Raw genomic sequence first — 19,263 nt, forward strand, 5'->3', positions numbered from 1 at the left:
GCTCAGGTCATGATCTCAGGGTCCTGGGATCGAGCCCCGCATCGGGCTCTCTGCTTGGCAGGGAGCCTGCTTCCCTCTCTCTCTCTCTCTGCCTGCCTCTCCATCTACTTGTGATTTCTGTCAAATAAATAAATAAAATCTTTTAAAAAATAAATAAATAAATAAAACCCTAAAGGTGCTTTAGGAACATCACAGAATACAAATTCTCTAGGCCCTGTACACTAAAATTCTCAAAGGCAGGTCAACAGAAAGGGAAACAAATTAGTATTTATTAAATACTGACTCGTTGCAGGCACACTGCTGGATTTTTTTTTAAAAATACAGTATCTCTTGTCATTCTTTCTTTCTTTCTTTTTTTTTTTTTTTTTAAGTAGGCTCCATGCCCAACATGGGGCTGGAACTCACGACCCTAAGATTAGGAGTCGTGTGCTCTCCTGACTGAGCCAGCCAGGCGCCTCACATCATTATTCTTATTTTACAGATGAAGGAAGTGGGGTTTGGAGAGGTTAAGTAAACTGCCCAACATTACACAATCTAGTGGGGCTAGAATTCAAGCCCAGGTCTAACGGATTTTTTTTTTTTTAAAGATTTTATTTATTTATTTGTCATAGAGAGAGAAGCGAGAGCAAGCACAGGCAGACAGAGTGGCAGGCAGAGGCAGAGGGAGAAGCAGGCTCCCTGCCAAGCAAGGAGCCCGATGCGGGACTCGATCCCAGGACGCTGGGATCGTGACCTGAGGCGAAGGCAGCCGCTTAACCAACTGAGCCACCCAGGCGTCCCCAGATCTAACGGATTTTAAAGCAAACTTTTCCCCCTAAATTTCAGCTGCCTCCAGGTGAAAATCAATGGCAGACTCTCAGTGGGCCCGGTAAGACCTGCACTCACCTGGGTCGCTACTGTAGGTTGAGGACATGGGGACAGAAAGGAAAAGTAACACTGACACTAAGATCTGTTCCAAATATCCTCCCCTCTCATTCCCCTCGTTGCCTATGCTCTCAAGTCTTTTGTTTTTGTTTCTTTTTTGCAAGCTAGCACATCTTTTTCAACATAATTCTTAGACAAGATATAGTCTCAGCTCTCATTTATGAAATATTTTGTCGAATCAACACCTCCATTCTTAAGGATAGTTCCCTATCTCAGTCATCACGCGCACACTGGAGGAAACTAAGTCTCACCGGATGTTGAAAAGATAATCTGAAATGAGAACTGCTACAACTTTTAACCGTTGAGATGTTGATTTATTACCAGGCCACCACCTGACATCTGTGCCATGCCCTACAGACCTCGAGGTGCCCTCCAAGACAGCACACACCATCTCACCGGGAGGACAACAGCAGCTTCACTAGAGGCAAGCGAGGGAGATCCAAACTTATCCTAGGCTAGGCACCACCTCTGTCCCTCAATTCATCTTTTTCCTGCCGTTGGCTCATCAGTCACCCCAGGACCACACCTTCTTTCTTGTCCCTTCTCCACCGTCTACACCTCAATGTTAAGAAATCAGCTCTGGATGCATGTTTCTGTAACTAGCGAAGCCAGGTTGACACACTGTCCCAGGAGCAGCCTTTGATGTAATACTCCTTCATGGTGTCAGAAAAGCCAACAGTCCGCTCCAGAAGATCTCTGGCCCAAGCCGCAGTTTCAAATCAGAGCTCAGAACGTGCTTCCCTGCCACAAGCTTTTGCCAAAACAACATGGACCAGGGGGTTAAGGGTACAGGGTTTGGTGATAAAAGGAAGGTAGCCTGAGTATCAACCACCAACCAGTCAGTGAGCGTCTCCTTGCCTTTTTTCATCTGTAAAATACACCCTCACAGGAAACCAAGATTGAAATGAAATCATGCCTATCAAATAAAGACATATTAGCACAAATTCTGGTCTCTGTGCTCCTCAAACCTTAGCCATTATTGGCATCTGAGCTCACAAAGGCAATGCTAAGAGAGGCCTCTCCCACAAACTCAGCATTCCCATATCAGATTATGGTCACCTCCAATACTCTTATCTCTGGTTGAATAAGCCCGGCTGGAGGATTGCTTCTCTACACAGCGTCCAGGGACCTGCTTGCTCCCCTCCAGCTGTGACCTCTGTTCCTTTTTCAAGTCGTACCACTTGTTTGGAAGATACACTCAGAAGGCAATTACCAAACATCTGGAAAGTCAGTAAACACATTAGAAGTCCTGGATGCCCGGCGCCTTACAAGTTCCAATGGAGTTACAAAGGGCAGTCTCTGACCTTCAATTTAACATCTGGTTGGAGCTTAGACTAACTAACAAAGAAGCCAGGTGAAAACCCAGCAAGAGATAAGCTTGATGGGGAGTTGGGTACACAAGGGAGGGAGTTTACCAAAGGTGGACCTTCAACTCTGCAGGGCTGGATTTATTAATATTTATTTGGGCTTTGGTTCTATAAAATGCTAGATTATTAGTGTTCATAACAGCATCGCTTTCAACAGAAACACTGAACATGAAGTGTTCACATACCATCATTTCGGTGAAAGGCTTCCATTGCATGCAAAGCCCTGCACTATACAAATAAAAAAGGAATAGAACTTTCACCTTTAAAAGTAAAATTGAAAACAACAGCCTTTGGACTTCTTTACAAAGTATTGAGGATTCACTTGAAAACTGGCCTCTTTCTGCGCCACACGGGACTCAGGGAGATTTTTCCTTGAGGTTGGGTGGGAAAAGGAGCAGAGGAAGTGTCTAAGCCCTTAACCACCTCGGAGGTACAGAGGTCAAGAAATCTGCCGTGGTCCCCTTAGGGCAACAGGCACATCTTCAAACCCAGTGCTCTCAGATCTCCATCTTGGAGGAGGACCCACGAGGCCATCCTGGACCAGGCACACTTATCCCGTATTTGAGAGTCACAGCCAACCCAGAGTAACCTCCGCAGCCTCCTCACGACCTTATCAGAAATCTTCTTCAGTGTGAGCAGTCAGAATTCCAATGAGGAGCAACCCCACACTCGGCACTAGGAAACCCTGTTTTCTTTTAATTAAAAAAAAAAAATGGGAAAGGTCACCCCTCAGCTTTGTTTACAAGTAATGAGTCCAGCAGTCCCCATTTATCACCCCTGGAGATTCTCTTACACTTTGATGTGAAAAGAGTCAAGGCCCATTGTGATTTCAACTACTCCAACAGCACTCCTTTCATTTGCAAACGAAGCCCCGGCCCCAGCAAGAACCAACTGTCAGAAAAAATTCATTGCCTTTCCTTCCAATGATTTATCAGAGATGGGGGAAGAGAAGCTGGCTTTAAAACGACTTTCTAGAAAGGATTCCCAGCACATCCCTAATGCATTCCCAACCTTTGCTGGTTCGTTCGGCCCCAAATGCCCCTTTCCTGAATTCCACTGCTCACAAAAGGCAATCTTCTCTCTTGAAACCATCTCCTTTGGAGGGACTTTCTCTCTCTCCTTTAAGCTTTCAGACAAAGGCCGAGTGACTTAGCTTAACCCATTTTTTAAAGGTGTTCTCTCCCTCAGGGCAATGCTCCGGAACAAGAGAAATAACCTGGCTTGGCCAAAACAGACATTTGACCATCCCAATAACTGGGTCACGAGGCATCTGTTTTAAGCCATCTTTCTCATTCTCTGGCAGTAAATGGAATGGAGTATTAAGGAAGTTTAAAAGGGAAGAGGATTTAAAGATTTCTTAACATATCTAAGTATCCAACAGCGTAGTCAAAAATACACAGCATGACTAGTAAGGATTTGTCAAGTAAACCTTAAAAATTAGAATATAACATACATTTAAAATGTATACAGCTCCTGCTGTCATTTGCAACATGGATGGACCTAGGGACCTAACGCTGAGCGAAGTCTGTCAGAGAAAGACAAATACTGTAGGATTTCACTCATGTGGAATTTAAGAAACAAAACAAATGAACAAAGAATAAAAGAGGCAAAGAAAACCCAGACTCTTTTTTTTTTTTTTTAAGATTTTAATTAATTATTTGACAGAGAGACACAGCAAGAGAGGGAACACAAGCAGGGGCAGAGGGAGAGAAAGAGAAAACAGGCTTCCCACGGAGCAGGGAGCCCCAAGCGAAGCTGGATCCCAGACACTGAGCCACCCAGGCACCTCAAAAACCTACTCTTAAACACAGAGAACAAACCTGTGTTTGCCAGAGGGGAGGTGAAGTGGGGGAGAGATGAACTAGATAAAGGGGATGAAGAGTAGAGTTCTGTAATGAGCACTGAGTAATGTACAGAATTGTTGAGTCATTATATCGTACACCTCAAACTAGTAACACTGCATGTTAATTATATTTCAATTTTTTAAAAGTGCACAGATCACAAATGCATTTCACAGAAACATACTCTTGTAACCGGCACCCAGATCAAAACACAGAACAACACCAGCACTGTTGCACTATCCAACTATTTTTAGCAAAAAGACTTATCTTGACTCTAACTGAGCTTTACAGCTAACTTCCATTCTACAGGAAATACCCAGGACAGAACCACAGGGATTGTCAACCTCAGCAATGCTGACATTTGGAGCCAGAAATTTCCTTGTACTGTGGGCCATCCTGTGCACTGCAGGATATTTAGCAACACTCCTGTCCTGGAACCACTGGATTCTGACAACTAAAAATCTCTTCAGATGTTGTCAAATGTCCTCCCAACCCTGGGTAGGGGGAGAATTATTCCTGTTTGAGAACCACTGACACACAAGAACAAGTTAAGAACATTAAGAGTTAACAAACAGATAAATCCACAAAGTACGACATACAGTCAACTCAATTCTACAAGCAGTCTGTCCCCCCACCCCCTTCCCCACCATTCCAGACTTCAAGCTCTATTACAAAGCTGTCATCATCAAGACAGCATGGTACTGCCACAAAAAAGGACACACAGATCAACGGAACAAAATAGAGAGCCCAGAAATATACCCTCAACTCTATGGTCAACTAGTCTTCGACAAAGAAGGAAAGAATGTCCAATGGAAAAAAGACAGTTTCTTCAACAAATGGTGTTGGGAAAATTGGACAGCCACATGCAGAAGAATGAAACTGGACCATTTCCTTACACCGCACACAAAAACAGACTCCAAATGGGTGAAAGACCTCAATGTGAGACAGGAATCCATCAAAACCCTTAAGGAGGGCGCCTGGGTGGCTCAGTGGGTTAAGCCGCTGCCTTCGGCTCAGGTCATGATCTCAGGGTCCTGGGATCGAGTCCCACGTCGGGCTCTCTGCTCAGCAGGGAGCCTGCTTCTCCCTCTCTCTCTGCCTGCCTCTCCATCTACTTGTGATTTCTCTCTGTCAAATAAATAAATAAAATCTTAAAGAAAAAAAAAAAAAAAAACCCCTTAAGGAGAACACAGGCAGCAACCTCTTCGACCTCAGCCGCAGCAACATCTTCCTAGAAACATCGGCAAAGGCAAGGGAAGCAAGGGCAAAAATGAACTACTGGGATTTATCAAGATCAAAAGCTTTGCACAGCAAAGAAAACAGTCAAACAAAACCCAAAGACAACCAAGAGAATAAGAGAAGATATTTGCAAACGACATATCAGACGTATCCAAAATCTATAAAGAATTTATCAAACTCAACACCCAAAGAACAAATAACCCAATCAAGAAATGGGCAGAAGACATGAACAGACATTTCTGCAAAGAAGACATCCAGAAAAACAAAAAAAAAAGAAGACATCCAGATGGCCAAGAGGCACATGAAACAGTGCTCCATATCACTTGGCATCAGGGAAATACAAATCAAAACCACAATGAGATATCACCTCACACCAGTCAGAATGGCTGAAATTAACAAGTCAGGAAATGACAGATGCTGGCGAGGATGCGGAGAAAGGGGAGCCCTCCTACACTGTTGGTGGGAATGCAAGCTGGTGCAACCCCTCTGGCAAACAGCATGGAGGTTCCTCAAAAAGTTGAAAATAGAGCTACCCTATGACCCAGGAATTGCACTACTGGGTATTTACCCTAAAGATACAAACATACAAACTTAGTGATCCGAAGGGGCACGTGCACCCAAATGTTTATAGCAGCAATGTCCATGATAGCCAAACTATGGAAAGAACCTAGATGTCCATCAACAGATGAATGGATAAAGATGTGTTATATATATACAATGGAATACTATACAACCATCAAAAGAAATGAAATCTTGCCATTTGCAACAATGTGGATGGAACTAGAGGGTATTATGCTTAGCAAAGTCAATCAGAGAAAGACAATTACCATAAGATCTCTCTGATACAAAGAATTTGAGAGACAGGGCAGGGGGTTATGAGGCATAGGGGAAAAAAAAATGAAACAGAATAGGATCAGGAGGGACACAAACCATGAGACTCTTAATCTCAGGAAACAAACTGAGGGTTGCTGGGGGTGGAACAATAGGGATGGGGGGTTGAGTTACGGACACTGGGGAGGGTATGTGATATGGTGAGTGCTGTGAAATGTCTAAGCCTGATGATTCACAGACCTGTACCCCTGAGGCAAATAATATATTATGTTAATAAAAATAATTTTTTTTTAAAAAGATACTGTTTGTGACAAAAATAAAAGTAGATGATTATCCTCAGCAATCATTTTAGTGTTATGTGTTGATTACCCAAAGGAATCACAGCAATAAAATAGATTTTCTGGATTTAAAAAAACCAAAAACATAAACAAAAAGACAGATGCCTGAGATTTACTTTAAAACTACTTCAGCAAAGAAGAAAAATTAAAAAAAAGACAAAGGATAGATTTCTCAAGTGTAGCAAAATACTGAGAAATGTTAAATATGCGAAAAGGTTAACGTCTGAATAGGGACGCCTGGGTGGCTCAGCTCAGTCGTTAAATGTCTGCCTTCAGCTCATGATCCTAGGGTCCAGGGATGGAGCCCCACATCAGGCTCCCTGCTTGGCAGGAAGCCTGTTCTCCTTCTCCCACTCCCCCTGCTTTACTTCCTTCTCTTGTTGTCTCTCTTTATCAAATAAATAAATTTTAAAAAGTAATGTCTGAATACTTCTATGAAAAAATGTCTTTAAATTTTTATTTGAAAATTTTCTTTTAAAGTGAAGGAGAGAAAGGAGAGAGTAGGCAAGAACTCTGATTAAGTCCATACTAAATTAGATTACCAAGGCCAAACAGAACCAGTATTATTTCTTTAGTGCTGCTTCAATGCACAAGATTTCTTTTCCTCCCTGCCTTTAAACTCTCTCTTCTTAACACGAAGTCCTCAATGACCTCATGCTTCTGGAAGCTTTAATAAGACAGGTTCTCCTTCTATCTATGAACATCTTACTTACATTAACATACATAATCCAGCATCTACAACTTTAGCAACAAAAATGGTGGCAGCGAGCATTGCGGTTTATAAAAAAGGCATCGTCTGATGAAGACATCCGAACTTGTTGGTCAAGAGGCGAAATGCAGCTGCACAGTCCCTCACATGTTAAAAGTTATTCTGTGTAGTAATTTAAGAATTTCACAACCCAAACAAACTACTTGCCCCCCAGCATTTCCCGTAGTCTGATTCACAAGTTCAGCTATTAACTTCTCCAGGCCTTTGCTTCTTCCTCTCCAGTACACAGAGGCCGATTACCATCTAATCTGACCACTTTACAGGGTTATCAGGAGCTACAGAAAACAAGACTCTGATTCCGAAATAATGTCCTCCAGGCTTCTAGAAACCACAGGAACCTGGAACAAAAATGCTCTTCTTCCTAGCCCTGTTCCACAGATTCTTAAAGAGGCTATTACAGCTCCCGGAAAAAAGGATTATCATCATTGAAGCCTCCCAGAAAGAAGGAAAAGATTCTTCTGCAAATCAAGGTACCATAAACTTAGGATCCCTATAAAGATGGTGTAATCCAGGGCATCTGGGTGGCTCAGTGGGTTGAAGCCTCTGCCTTCCGCTCAGGTCATGGTCCGGGGGTCCCGGGGTCCTGGGATCAAGCCCCGCATCGTCAGGCTCTCTGCTTGGCGGGGAGCCTGCTTACCTTCCTCTCTCTGCCTGCCCCTCTGCCTACTTGTGATCTCTGTCAAATAAATAAATAAAATCTTTAAAAAAAAAAAAAAATGGTGTAATCCTGAACAGTTTAAATGTCCACTTTATCTATCACCAGACCAAAGTGTCACCTAAAATAGTTATCATGTCAACTACTTGGACTAGTATCCATTAGAAGGCAGTAAACAATATTAATCCATTCTCTTCCAGCTCTCAGCATTAGCACAGTTCAGGGCTGAAGGCAAAGAGAAAAACCACATGCAAATGAATCTGAAACTGACCCACCAGCACAGTGAACCGGAACCCAGAATAATCTAAAGAGGACTCTAGGGAGCCTAGGTGGCTCTGTTGGTGAAGTGTCTGCCTTCCGCTGGGGTCAAGATCCAGGAGTCCCAGAGTGGAGTTCTGCATTGGGCTCCCCTGCTCACTGCCCCACCACTCCTCAGGGTGTCTGCTCCTGGCTCCTCCTCTCCCTCCCCTCCCCTCTTTCGTGCTTACTTTCTCTCAAATAAAATCTTCAAAAATAAAAAAATAAAGGTGACTCTAAACATGACTCTACCTTACAAGAAAGCAATCCCACTTCTATATCTATCCAAAAGAAATGAAAACACATGTGCAACATTATTCATAAGAGCCAAAAAGTGGCTAAAACCCAAATGTTCATCATTGGTGAAGAGTAAATAAAACATTGGTACAGTCATACAACGGATTATTTGGCAAACAAAAAAGAATGAAATATTGACACATACTATACAACATGCATGAGTCTTGAAAACTTTATTCTAAGTCAAAGTAGCCAGTCTCACACACGCATACACACACAAACCCGTATTATACGATTGCATTTATAGGTAATGTTCAGAACAGGCAAAACGATTAAGTAGATTAATAGCTGCCTGGGGTTGGGGTAGGAAGCAGGCAGCTGCATCTACTGGGAGTGCAATTCTGAAAATGGACTGTAGAAATGGCTGCACAACTCAGCAAATTTACTAAAAATCATTAAATTGCATACTTAAGATGGCACGTAAATTATACTTCCATAAAGCGTTTGTTTCTTTGTTTTTGTTTCTTTAATATATAAAGACGATGCTACTTGTAGAAAAGAAAATACCATGCAGCAGTGTTTTCTTATACTCTGTGTGTGATTTAGGACAATCCCGCAGCCAGTATTAAATGTGAAATAGACCACAGTAAAACTTTTAACTGTATCCACATGCTCTGTAAATAAACACACTCTGTGTTTTGTTCTTAAAGGTCTGTTTCCTCTATGATTCTTCTTTGTACAAATGCTATTCCTGGAGTAGCTCAGAAACAAAACAATCTCTTCTATCCAAAGAGTAAAGCCTTTTCCCTCAGAATTAAGGAAGCTTCTGACTCCCTTGAAATCCACCATTCTACCATCATCGCCAAAGTGGTGGCATTAATAATTCACTGAGGATTTACATTGCAGGAGGTCCTATGATAAGCACTTTACACACATTCTTCTTCTTATCCCCATTTTTTTTCTTATCCCCATTTTAACGAGGCTTTAGAAGTTGAGCAATTTGCCCTAGTAACCAACGTGCCACAGATCTAAAAATAGCTATCCCACCGCAGGGTCCCACACTCCCACTTGCCCTATCACAGATGTGATACTAGCTCAACTGGATTTTACTGGAGGAAATTATGCAGTATTTCGACAGTTTAGCCTCCCTCCCCCCAAATTTAACCGTCCCTTTGGGAGATAAGTATTTCTGGAAAAGATTTCCTCAGGTCTAGGATAATAAGCCTGAAGCCAAACTCTTCTAAACCCCTCAAACTGTGGGACTCATCTTCAATACTACTTCTGACAATGTCGCAAACTTAATGATTAGGAACCATTTTCTAAAATAAAGGGATGCAGTATGAGTTCTATAGAGGAAACATTACCACACTTGTAAATCAGGTCTTAAACGACTTGCTTGGCAAACACAGGAAACCTTCCTGGTTCCCCAGTTCACAATCCAGGTGTGGATTATTTACAATGCCCAGGCCAATCACTGTTCCAGGAAAACACTGCAAACAGCCATTAATCTCTCTAGTAAGCATCTGGAAGTTAGGCCCCTGATTTACTCACACAAAGAAAATCTGTCCATATAATAGGTGTTAATCGGCTTAACACCTTGTAGCTTCCTTCCTAATTGAGGACTCTTCTCAATCAGGAGAGTTAAACATTATTTCAGACTCCCCTGGGGAAGGAAAGCTTCCAACAATACAGTACTATAATACAACTCAGCACTCACAAAATTCAATCTTTCAAATCTTCCCAAATACTGAAAACCATATCTCAGCAAATTTCCTAAAATATGTATAAAAAGTACCTGCTCTTAATGGCAGAAAACACTAAAAACGTGTCCCACAAATCTGGTGGTGGAGCCTGAAATAAAATTACTTTCATTCTTCTGTTCTATCTTCACGTTTTCCACCCATCACCAAGTAACGTTTTCCCAAAATACATCGCAGTTCTACTCTCTGGCTTCGCTTACCTGGGCCCAGTTTCAGAAGAATGTAATTTAGTAGGCACTTTGTAAAAATTAACTTTAGTTTCAGGATTCCAAGAAGGAAATGAGACATTTCAATCAATAAATAAGAGTAATACGGGTAAGAAGGGAGACAGACTGGTGAAATGGCAAGAAGCCATGTTCTCTCAATAAGGAAAAAGAAAAGTAACTAAAAACTCCAGGAAAAATGAAAACACCATGCAAAGATGAAGCAGTTTAAAATGTGGCATGAATCTGAACAACTGACTCAGCTAAAGAACTGATCTGTCCTGACCAAAGTGAACCTTCTCTTTCCAGTGGTACCTGTGATAACTTTGAGGCCATAGGAAATATGACCCTATATGAAATACTAAATGAAACCCTAAACCCTATTTTGCTTCCTGGTGAAAATAACTAAATAGGGTTATTGATTTTTCAAACTTCTATTATCAATTTAGAGGCAAAGCTCTTAAGGTACAATTATAAAATGAAATGTGCTGTCAATGTGGACTATTTAAAACTAAAAGCAGAGCTAAGAGTTGGAGGGTGGAAGAGGAAGGAAGAAAGAGTAAGGATAATTATATTATCATACGAGCCTGTGGAAAGTACAAAAAGAAACAAAAATATTTACTACAGACTATATAAAATATACCTAACATAATAGTTTATTATAAAATACACTGAGATGGGGCACCTGGGTGGCTCAGTGGGTTAAAGCCTCTGCCTTCGGCTCAGGTCATGATCCCAGGGTCCTGGGATGGAGGGCCTCCCCGCCCCCACAACTGCGCTCTCTGCTCAGCAGGGAGTCTGCTTCCTCTCTCTCTGCCTGCCTCTCTACTTGTGATCTCTGTCTATCAAATAAATAAATAAAACCTTTAAAAAAATAAAATACACTGAGATATTTAAAAGTTAAAGATACTTAAATTTATGAAATAGGATAAAAATAACAAACATCACAACTGAACAGAAAACATAAAAAGTATATGATATGATTAAATTTAAATAAAATTTGAAAGCAAACAAAACAAAATCAAGCTGTTAAAGTCAGAATAGTGGCAGCCTTTGAGGGAGTTAGTAGCTGTAAGGAGACAAGAGGAGGCTTCTGGAAAGCTGGTATTGTCACTTGATGGGCTACACAAGTGTGTTCACTTTGTGAAAACGCACTGAACTGTACTAATAATGTCTGCCCTATTCAGTCTGTTATACACCAATAACAATTTTTAGAAAGAACAAAAAGAAAGGGGAGGAAAAGGAAGGTGGGGGTAAATATAAGTGAGGTGAGATTCACTAGTGTCTAACATTGATAAATCTGTAAATCAGAGAATAAGCCCATTATTTATCAGGACTAAAACAAATATTATCTTTACACATGACATTAATATTCTGCCCACGCTTATAACTTGTGATAGCCCTGAGCAAAGTAAGGGCTCACACTCAGACTTTTATTTAGTTTGAACAATTAGAGTCGCATACTCAATACACATCTGTTTCCTTTCAACTAAAAGCTAGCCCTGGACCGGTTCCTCATGAATTTGATGGTTTCTTTTTCTCTGGACTACTGAAAAATTAACCTGTCATGATTAAACATTTAAACAGCGAGCTATTGATATATATTCAAAATTGAGCTCTACTGAGGACTTCCCCTAACTGTATCACTTGTACTGGATATTAAAACTAAAAGGAGCACATCAGGGAGGCCATGAGTTGAAAGAATAAAACTGGTTCTATAACTGCCAGAATGTTACTATAAATGCCATTTACCCTTCCTAATAATTATTAACAATAGCAAACATATGTAAAGTAATACAAAATACTTTTTTTATTTATTTGTTTTTCTTAAAGATTTCATTTATTTGACAGACACACACACAACGAAAGAGGGAACACAAGCAGGGGAGGAGGGGGAGGGAGAAGCAGGCTTTCCACCAAGCAGGGAGCCCAATGCGGGACTCGATCCCAGGACCCTGGGATCATGACCTGAACCGAAGGCAGAGGCTTAACGACTGAACAACCCAGGCACCCCAAAATACTTTTTAATCTTGCCACTGATAATAGCTTATTATACTTGATTATGTTACCAGAAATTATATAGGATGTAAATTATATAGAAAGTTACATAGAAATTTTTAAAAAATCATATGCCTACAAAAATCTTACAGTTGAAATTTAAAATTTCTTCATCCTCTTAAAAGTTCACCATTCTGATACTTAGATTCCTTGGCAGGAAGACCCAATTTTAATATGCTATAGACTTCAAGTCTTCCTAATTGATGAAATTCAAAGGAACCCGAATCAAAATGCCAACATTTTTCTAGAAAAGGCCTAATGATAAAAAAAATTAAAAATTAATTTTAAAAAATCAAATAAATAAATAAATTGAAAAGGACTAATGACTTCAGAGGAAACATGGAAATGTAATCAGATGTGAATATAAAAATTCTAAAAATGAAAAGTACTGAAAAGAAGTACCTGAATATTAAGATCTATGGAAATACAGTGAAATAGTAGGGCATCATTGCCAGAAGAAACAACCAATGGAACAAAAGAGTCCAACAGAAGACTCAAGAATATGGGGCGCCTGGGTGGCTCAGTCGTTAAGCATCTGTTTTTGGCTCAGGTCATGATCCCAGGGTCCTGAGATCGAGCTTGGCATCTGGCTCCCTGCTTGGCAGGAAGCCTGCTTCTCCCTCCCCGACTCCCCCTGCTACTGTTCCCTCTCTTGCTGTGTCTCTCTCTGTCAAGTAAATAAATAAAATCTTAAAAATAAAAAAAAAAAAGACTCAAGAACATGATGGAATTAAGATGCACCACTCAGGGCGCCTGGGTGGCTCAGTGGGTTAAGCCGCTGCGTTCGGCTCAGGTCATGATCTCAGGGTCCTGGGATCGAGTCCCGCATCCGGCTCTCTGCTCAGCAGGGAGCCTGCTTTCTCCCCTCTCTCTCTCTGCCTGCCTCTCTGCCTACTTGTGATCTCTCTCTGTCAAATAAATAAATAAAATCTTTAAAAAAAAAAAAAAAGATGCACCACTCAAATTAGTGAAGATAGATGATTTAATGAATTATATTGAAACAACTGGCTAGACTTTTGCTTTAAAAAAAAAAAAAAAATGACTCCTGGGGCACCTGGGTGGCTTAGTTGGCTAAGCATCAGACTTAATTTCAAGCTCAGATCATGTCAGGATCTTGAGATTAAGCCCTGTATTGGGCTCCCCTCTCAACAAGGAATCTGCTTGAGACTCCCTCTCTCCCTCTGCTTCTGCCCCTCCCCCAGCTCACCTGTTCATGCGTGCTCTTTCTCAAATAAATACATCTTTTAAAACATTAAATAAGGGGGGTGTGGGTGGCTCAGTGGGTTAAAGCCTCTGCCTTCAGCTCAGGTCATGATCCCATGGTCCTGGGATCAAGCCCCATACCAGGCTCTCTGCTCAGCAGGGAGCCTGCTTCCCTCTCCCTCTGCCTGCCTCTGTGCCTACTTGTGATCTCTCTGTCAAATAAATAAATAATCTTTTAAAAAATAAAATACAATAAAACAAAACATTAAATAAATTGGGCACCTGGGTGGCTCAGTGGGTTAAGCTTCTGCCTTCAGTTCAGGTCCTGATCTCAGGGTCCTGGGATCAAGCTCAGCATCTGGCTCTGCTCAGCAGGGAGCCTGTTTCCCCCTCTCTCTCTGCCTGTGTCTCTGCCTACTTGTGACCTCTCTCTGTGTATCAAATAAATAAATAAAATATTTTTTTAAAATAGTATGAAATAAAAATAAAAATTAAAAAATTAAAAATGAGTCCCTAACATCCCTTGAACCTCTCATTTTCCTACTAATACAGAAATTTATAGCACACACTGGACATTAAAATTAATTACAGACACAGATCAAAATATTAAAAAGTCTAAGATCTGGGGCACTTTGGCTGTCTCAGTCAGTACAGCATGTGACTCCTGATCTCAGGGTGTAAGTTCAAGCCCCACATGAAATAGTGAACTTTAAAAATTAATTCATTAAAAATTTTAAAAATGTAGGGGTGCCTGGGCCACTCAGTGGGTTAAAGCCTCTGCCTTCAGCTCAGGTCATGATCCCAGGGTCCTGGGATTGAGCCCTGAATCCGCCCCCACCATGGGGCTCTCTGCTCAGCAGGGAGCCTGCTTCTTCCTCTCTCTGCCTCCTCTCTCTCTGCCTACTTGTGATCACCGTCTGTCAAATAAAAAAATAAATAATCTAAAAAAATTTTTTGTTAAAGTAAAAGTCTATGATCTCACATGGGTCACAAATGAAGGGAGCCAAGCAGTAAAGTAAATGGTGAGCCCAATAGTGTGGAAACTGTACCCCCCTTTTTTTTTTAAAAAAACATCAAGTCTTTCTGACAAATACCTGACAAAGAGATGTCTGCAGGAGGGAGCAGGTGGGAATTCTGAAGTTCTGGCTGACCCACAGGCTGAGAGGCTGCACTCGGTGGGCACACCTGAAGCCCACTGGTGACATACCACTTGGTAAGCTCTGAACTGGAAGTCTCTAAGCTCTGGCCTTGAGGAAGAGAGCAGCAGCCCTTCAATGGTATCCGAGCACTGCCATGCAGCAGTGGGAGCCCAGTGTTGTTAAATCTTGTATTTCTGAAGAGAAGATGGAAGTCTAGATGGTTATGTAAAAAACATGGGCAGATCTTTTTTTTTTTTTTTTTGGAACACTGTGAGGGGCCAAACAAAACCCATCTGGTGACCAGATCTGTCCCAGAGGCCACCGGCTCACAAGTTCTGATTTAAATGCAAAAAATGAAGGCATTCAAGTGCCAGCAGAGATCACATGACGTTATTTGCACAATCTCGGAGCTGGAAAGACCTTTCTCAGCACAATCAAAACCAGAACCCATAAAGGACAAGACATTTAACTGCATAAAAATGTAAAACTTATGTGTAGCCGAACATCACGAACAAGCCTGAAGACAGCTGACAACAGCGTCCCAGAGCTCCAGCAGAACGGGGGCTGCTGCAGCCTGGGTCACATGCCTTCCTCTGTGGGGGAGGACAGTGCCCCACGTCTAACAACAGTACCCCCAGGGCCACCTGGAATAGAGGAAGAGTTTCCTAAATGAGCCAGAAAGGGGAAGTAGGAAAGCATCCACGCAGGACCTTCCAGAATTACAGGCACCATCAACTGTTACTGAAGAAATATTAATTGAGTAAGCTTGAGTCGACATGTCTCAAACATTAATATGTTTCTGAATATCTAACAGTAAAAATGAAAATTGATCAGTGACATTAAGAATTCCCTCTGGATAGCAAATGAGTTATTCTTAACAACCGCTTCAGAATGTTAATAGGCTCCCCTCGGCCAACCCTGATCATGTAGATCGAAGAAGGAAGTTAACTGTATATGCACCCTCAGAGGGAGAGATGTGAAAGTAGTACAACGAAACTGACAGCATTCCCTCCTCCAAAGCTCTCAGGAGAAGGTGGATTTCATGAACAGGTGGCTCATTTCTCCAAAGCTGTGTAATTCCGACCAAGATCTTAAACACAGAATCTGATCTACTATAACAGCCATATGTTAAAGACATGAGTTAGGAGGCTCAGAAAGTACTAGACTGAAAGAAAATATGGAGCCAGTCTAACAGGTTTGGTTTCATGCAGAGAAAACAAAAATTTTACCATATTTTCTTGCACCGTAAAAATGAAAAGGATCAAGCTTATGCTTTCAAAAATACATCATCAACTTGAATATTGTCCTATCTTTGAATCGTAGATTTCACCGTTACCTGCTGCTGCTGCTCTTGACTCTTTCAGTAAACGCCATTGCTGCCCGTCAGTGCAAAATAACAAGTCTGCTCATCTGAAAGGGAAAAAGCAACCTGTGAATATTAGCCCCTAAGTCGACTCAGAGGTACACATGACTTGCAAGAAAATCTTACTGAAAACAGAATTCAGTGTTCTCACTGGAACTAGAAAGTGGTTCTTCATCCACCCTCAAGTTGCAGGAACAAACTAGTTCCCGTATACCAAAGGCCAAACGTACTTTTACTTTTGATGCTGCTACTCAAAGCCCTTTCAGAAAGAAGAAATGTGCACAAGTTTATCATGAGGAGGAAGAAAGGAAGTAACATCCCCCGCTGTGTCTATTCTTGCGGAGTACTATGTTGAGCCCTTTCTAAATGACATTTCATGTAAACATTAAACTTGCAAGGTAGATGCTAATACCCCATATACCAATTAAGTAATTTTACAAATAGGAAAACTGAAACTTGGTTTTAAGAAATTTGCCTGAGGTAACAGGTTGTGTGAGCACCCTCCCTAGAATCAAAAGGTAGAAAGGTAAGAGTATGCAAAGAAATCAGCCAGTTGGTTTTTACATAAGAATACCTAATTTTCTTTTTTTTAAAGATTTTATTTATTTATTTGACAGACAGAGATCACAAGTAGGCAGAGAGACAGGCAGAGAGAGAGGGGGAAGCAGGCTCCCTGCTGAGCAGAGAGCCCAATGATGCGGGACCTGGGATCATGACCTGAGCCAAAGGCAGAGGTCTTAACCCACTGAGCCACCCAGGCGCCCTAAGAATACCTAATTTTAAAAAGTGGGCCAAATAAGGGCAAAACTTAAGAATTGACTTTCACTTCTGAAAGGTGCTTAAACTCTAAAGACATTTTTGAGCATTCTCTCAAGAGTACCAGTCAAGGGGCGCCTGGGTGGCTCAGTGGGTTAAAGCCTCTGCCTTCAGCTCAGGTCATGATCCCAGGGTGCTAGAATCGAGCCCCGCATCGGGCTCTCTGCTCAGCAGGGAGCGTGCTTCCCCCTCTCTCTCTCTGCCTACTTATGATCTCTCTGTCAAATAAATATTTTTTTAAAGATTTTATTTATTTATTTGACAGAGATCACAAGCAGGCAGAGAAGCAGGTAGAGAGAGAGAGAGAGAAGGAAGCAGGCTCCCCGCTGAGCAGAGAGCCCGATGCTGGTCTTGATCTTGAAGGCAGAGGCTTTAACCCACTGAGCCACCCAGGCACCCCAATAAATAAAATATTTTTTAAAAAAAGAAAAAGAAAAGAAAAGGTTCTACAACCTGGGCAGACGGCCTAGGTCCTGTCCTGTGTATCTCTAGAAACCACCTTTCTCTCTATGGTTAACACTATCACCAGCTGTTTCCTTTTCCCTTTCTTGTATGTATTTGTAATTTACCGTACTTCTCCTAACTTGCTTTAAATAGTTTCCATTTTTCAACTATCCTTAAGGCCAAGGATCTATTACAAATGATCTTGGTACAGATTTAACAAACTATGTGATACAAATGAAAACACACTGAACTCGTAACAGTTTTAGCCTGCCTCTTATGTTTAAGAGACTGTTACACTTCCCGCTACAGCTGAAACACTGCATATAGTCCAGCTCTACTCTGACACCTGATAAGGTCTTTTATCTCCTCCTCCATGAAATTAAAATTGCTGACCACAGTGTTTCCGGACCAGTAGATATCACTGTCACTCTGTCTCCTCCCGCCAGGAAAGAATGCAACACGGATGCGACAAATATTCTAATTAAACTCCCACCGGTGGAGCTCTAAGTTTTTCAGGGTCAAACATGCTTTGAAGTAGCACACTCCTCCACCCTGCTAGAGTAGCCCTACAGGGGCTTAGGCAAGTTTCCTAAATTCTCCATCTGAAATCCCAATCATTCACCCCACCAACCCTACTACCTCCGTCGCCCTTTTCTCTCACTTTCCCTCTCTCCAACACACTTTTACTTCCCTTCCCCCTCTTTCTCTACCCTCCTCCCCCCTTCCCTTTTCCACCATTACTCCACTCCCTCCTCCTTCCCTCTCTCTCCCTTCACCTGTTTTGCGGCTCTCATTTTCTCTCTCTTGACATCTAGGGCTGGGCACACAGCAGGTGCCCAATAAAAGTGTGTCATTTCAGCATTATTCTTTGCAACACTGAAGAGTCCTTGATGGCAGTCTCCCACACAACCCTCCCAATCAAGACGTGCCCTCCCTAGGGCTTATTGGAGAGCAAGAGGGCATGCAGGAGGTAGTAGGTTGGGTTATGGAGAACATTGACCTTGAGAATGGTCCTGAGTTCTCCTAGTTGTTCATTTAAGTCACTAAGCCAGCAAATGTTTCCTGAGCATCTACTCTAAGCCATGTACAGAGAGTAAGGGTAAAGAAAACAGATCGGGGCGCCTGGGTGGCTCAGTGGGTTAAGCCACTGCCTTCGGCTCAGGTCATGATCTCAGAGTCCTGGGATCGAGTCCCGCATCGGGCTCTCTGCTCAGCAGGGAGCCTGCTTCCTTCTCTCTCTCTCTCTGCCTGCCTCTCAGTGTACTTGTAATTTCTCTCTGTCAAATAAATAAATAAAATCTTTTAAAAAAAATAAAAATAAATAAAAATTTAAAAAGAAAACAGATTTACCATCACTGAGCTTGCAAACTATAGGAGTTTAGCAAAGATGACACATAAGAAAAATACACAGATATTCAATACTAAAAGGTACTATAGAGAAAAATGAAAGTGTAGAGTGCCAGCAAGAAACCAAGGTAAGGTGTTGCAATTTTATATAGGGTGATCAGAGACTCTAACATCTGAGCAAAGACCAAAAGGAAATGAGGGGCAAACCATGCAGAACTGCAGTGAAAGATGGTCCTAGAGCTCTAGGTGATAATGATGCATCAATGTAAATGCATCATTTGTAACTAATATACCACTTTGCTGGGAGATGTTGGTTATGGGGAGGCTGTGCACAGGGGTGGGGAGGGGGGTACGGGGGAGACAGAGAGGTCTATAGGAAATGTCAGTACCCTCTGTTCAATTTTGCTGAGAACCAAAAAAACACTCTTTAAA

General features: G+C 41.8%; 1 protein-coding gene across 3 annotated transcripts in view; it reads right to left on the reverse strand.

Annotated features, from left to right (window-relative positions):
• AFF1 (ALF transcription elongation factor 1) overlaps positions 1 to 19,263 on the reverse strand; it is a 206,500-nt gene that overhangs the window by 174,891 nt on the left and 12,346 nt on the right. For all 3 annotated transcript variants that reach the window (XM_059173322.1, XM_059173320.1, XM_059173319.1), the window contains exon 2: positions 16,198 to 16,271. In XM_059173322.1, the coding sequence (XP_059029305.1) occupies positions 16,198 to 16,235 (38 nt within the window). In that variant the 5' untranslated portion in view covers positions 16,236 to 16,271. The remainder of the gene's footprint in view (positions 1 to 16,197; positions 16,272 to 19,263) is intronic.

This window comes from Mustela lutreola, chromosome 1, assembly GCF_030435805.1.
Source record: "Mustela lutreola isolate mMusLut2 chromosome 1, mMusLut2.pri, whole genome shotgun sequence".
NCBI classification, from domain to species: domain Eukaryota; kingdom Metazoa; phylum Chordata; class Mammalia; order Carnivora; family Mustelidae; genus Mustela; species Mustela lutreola.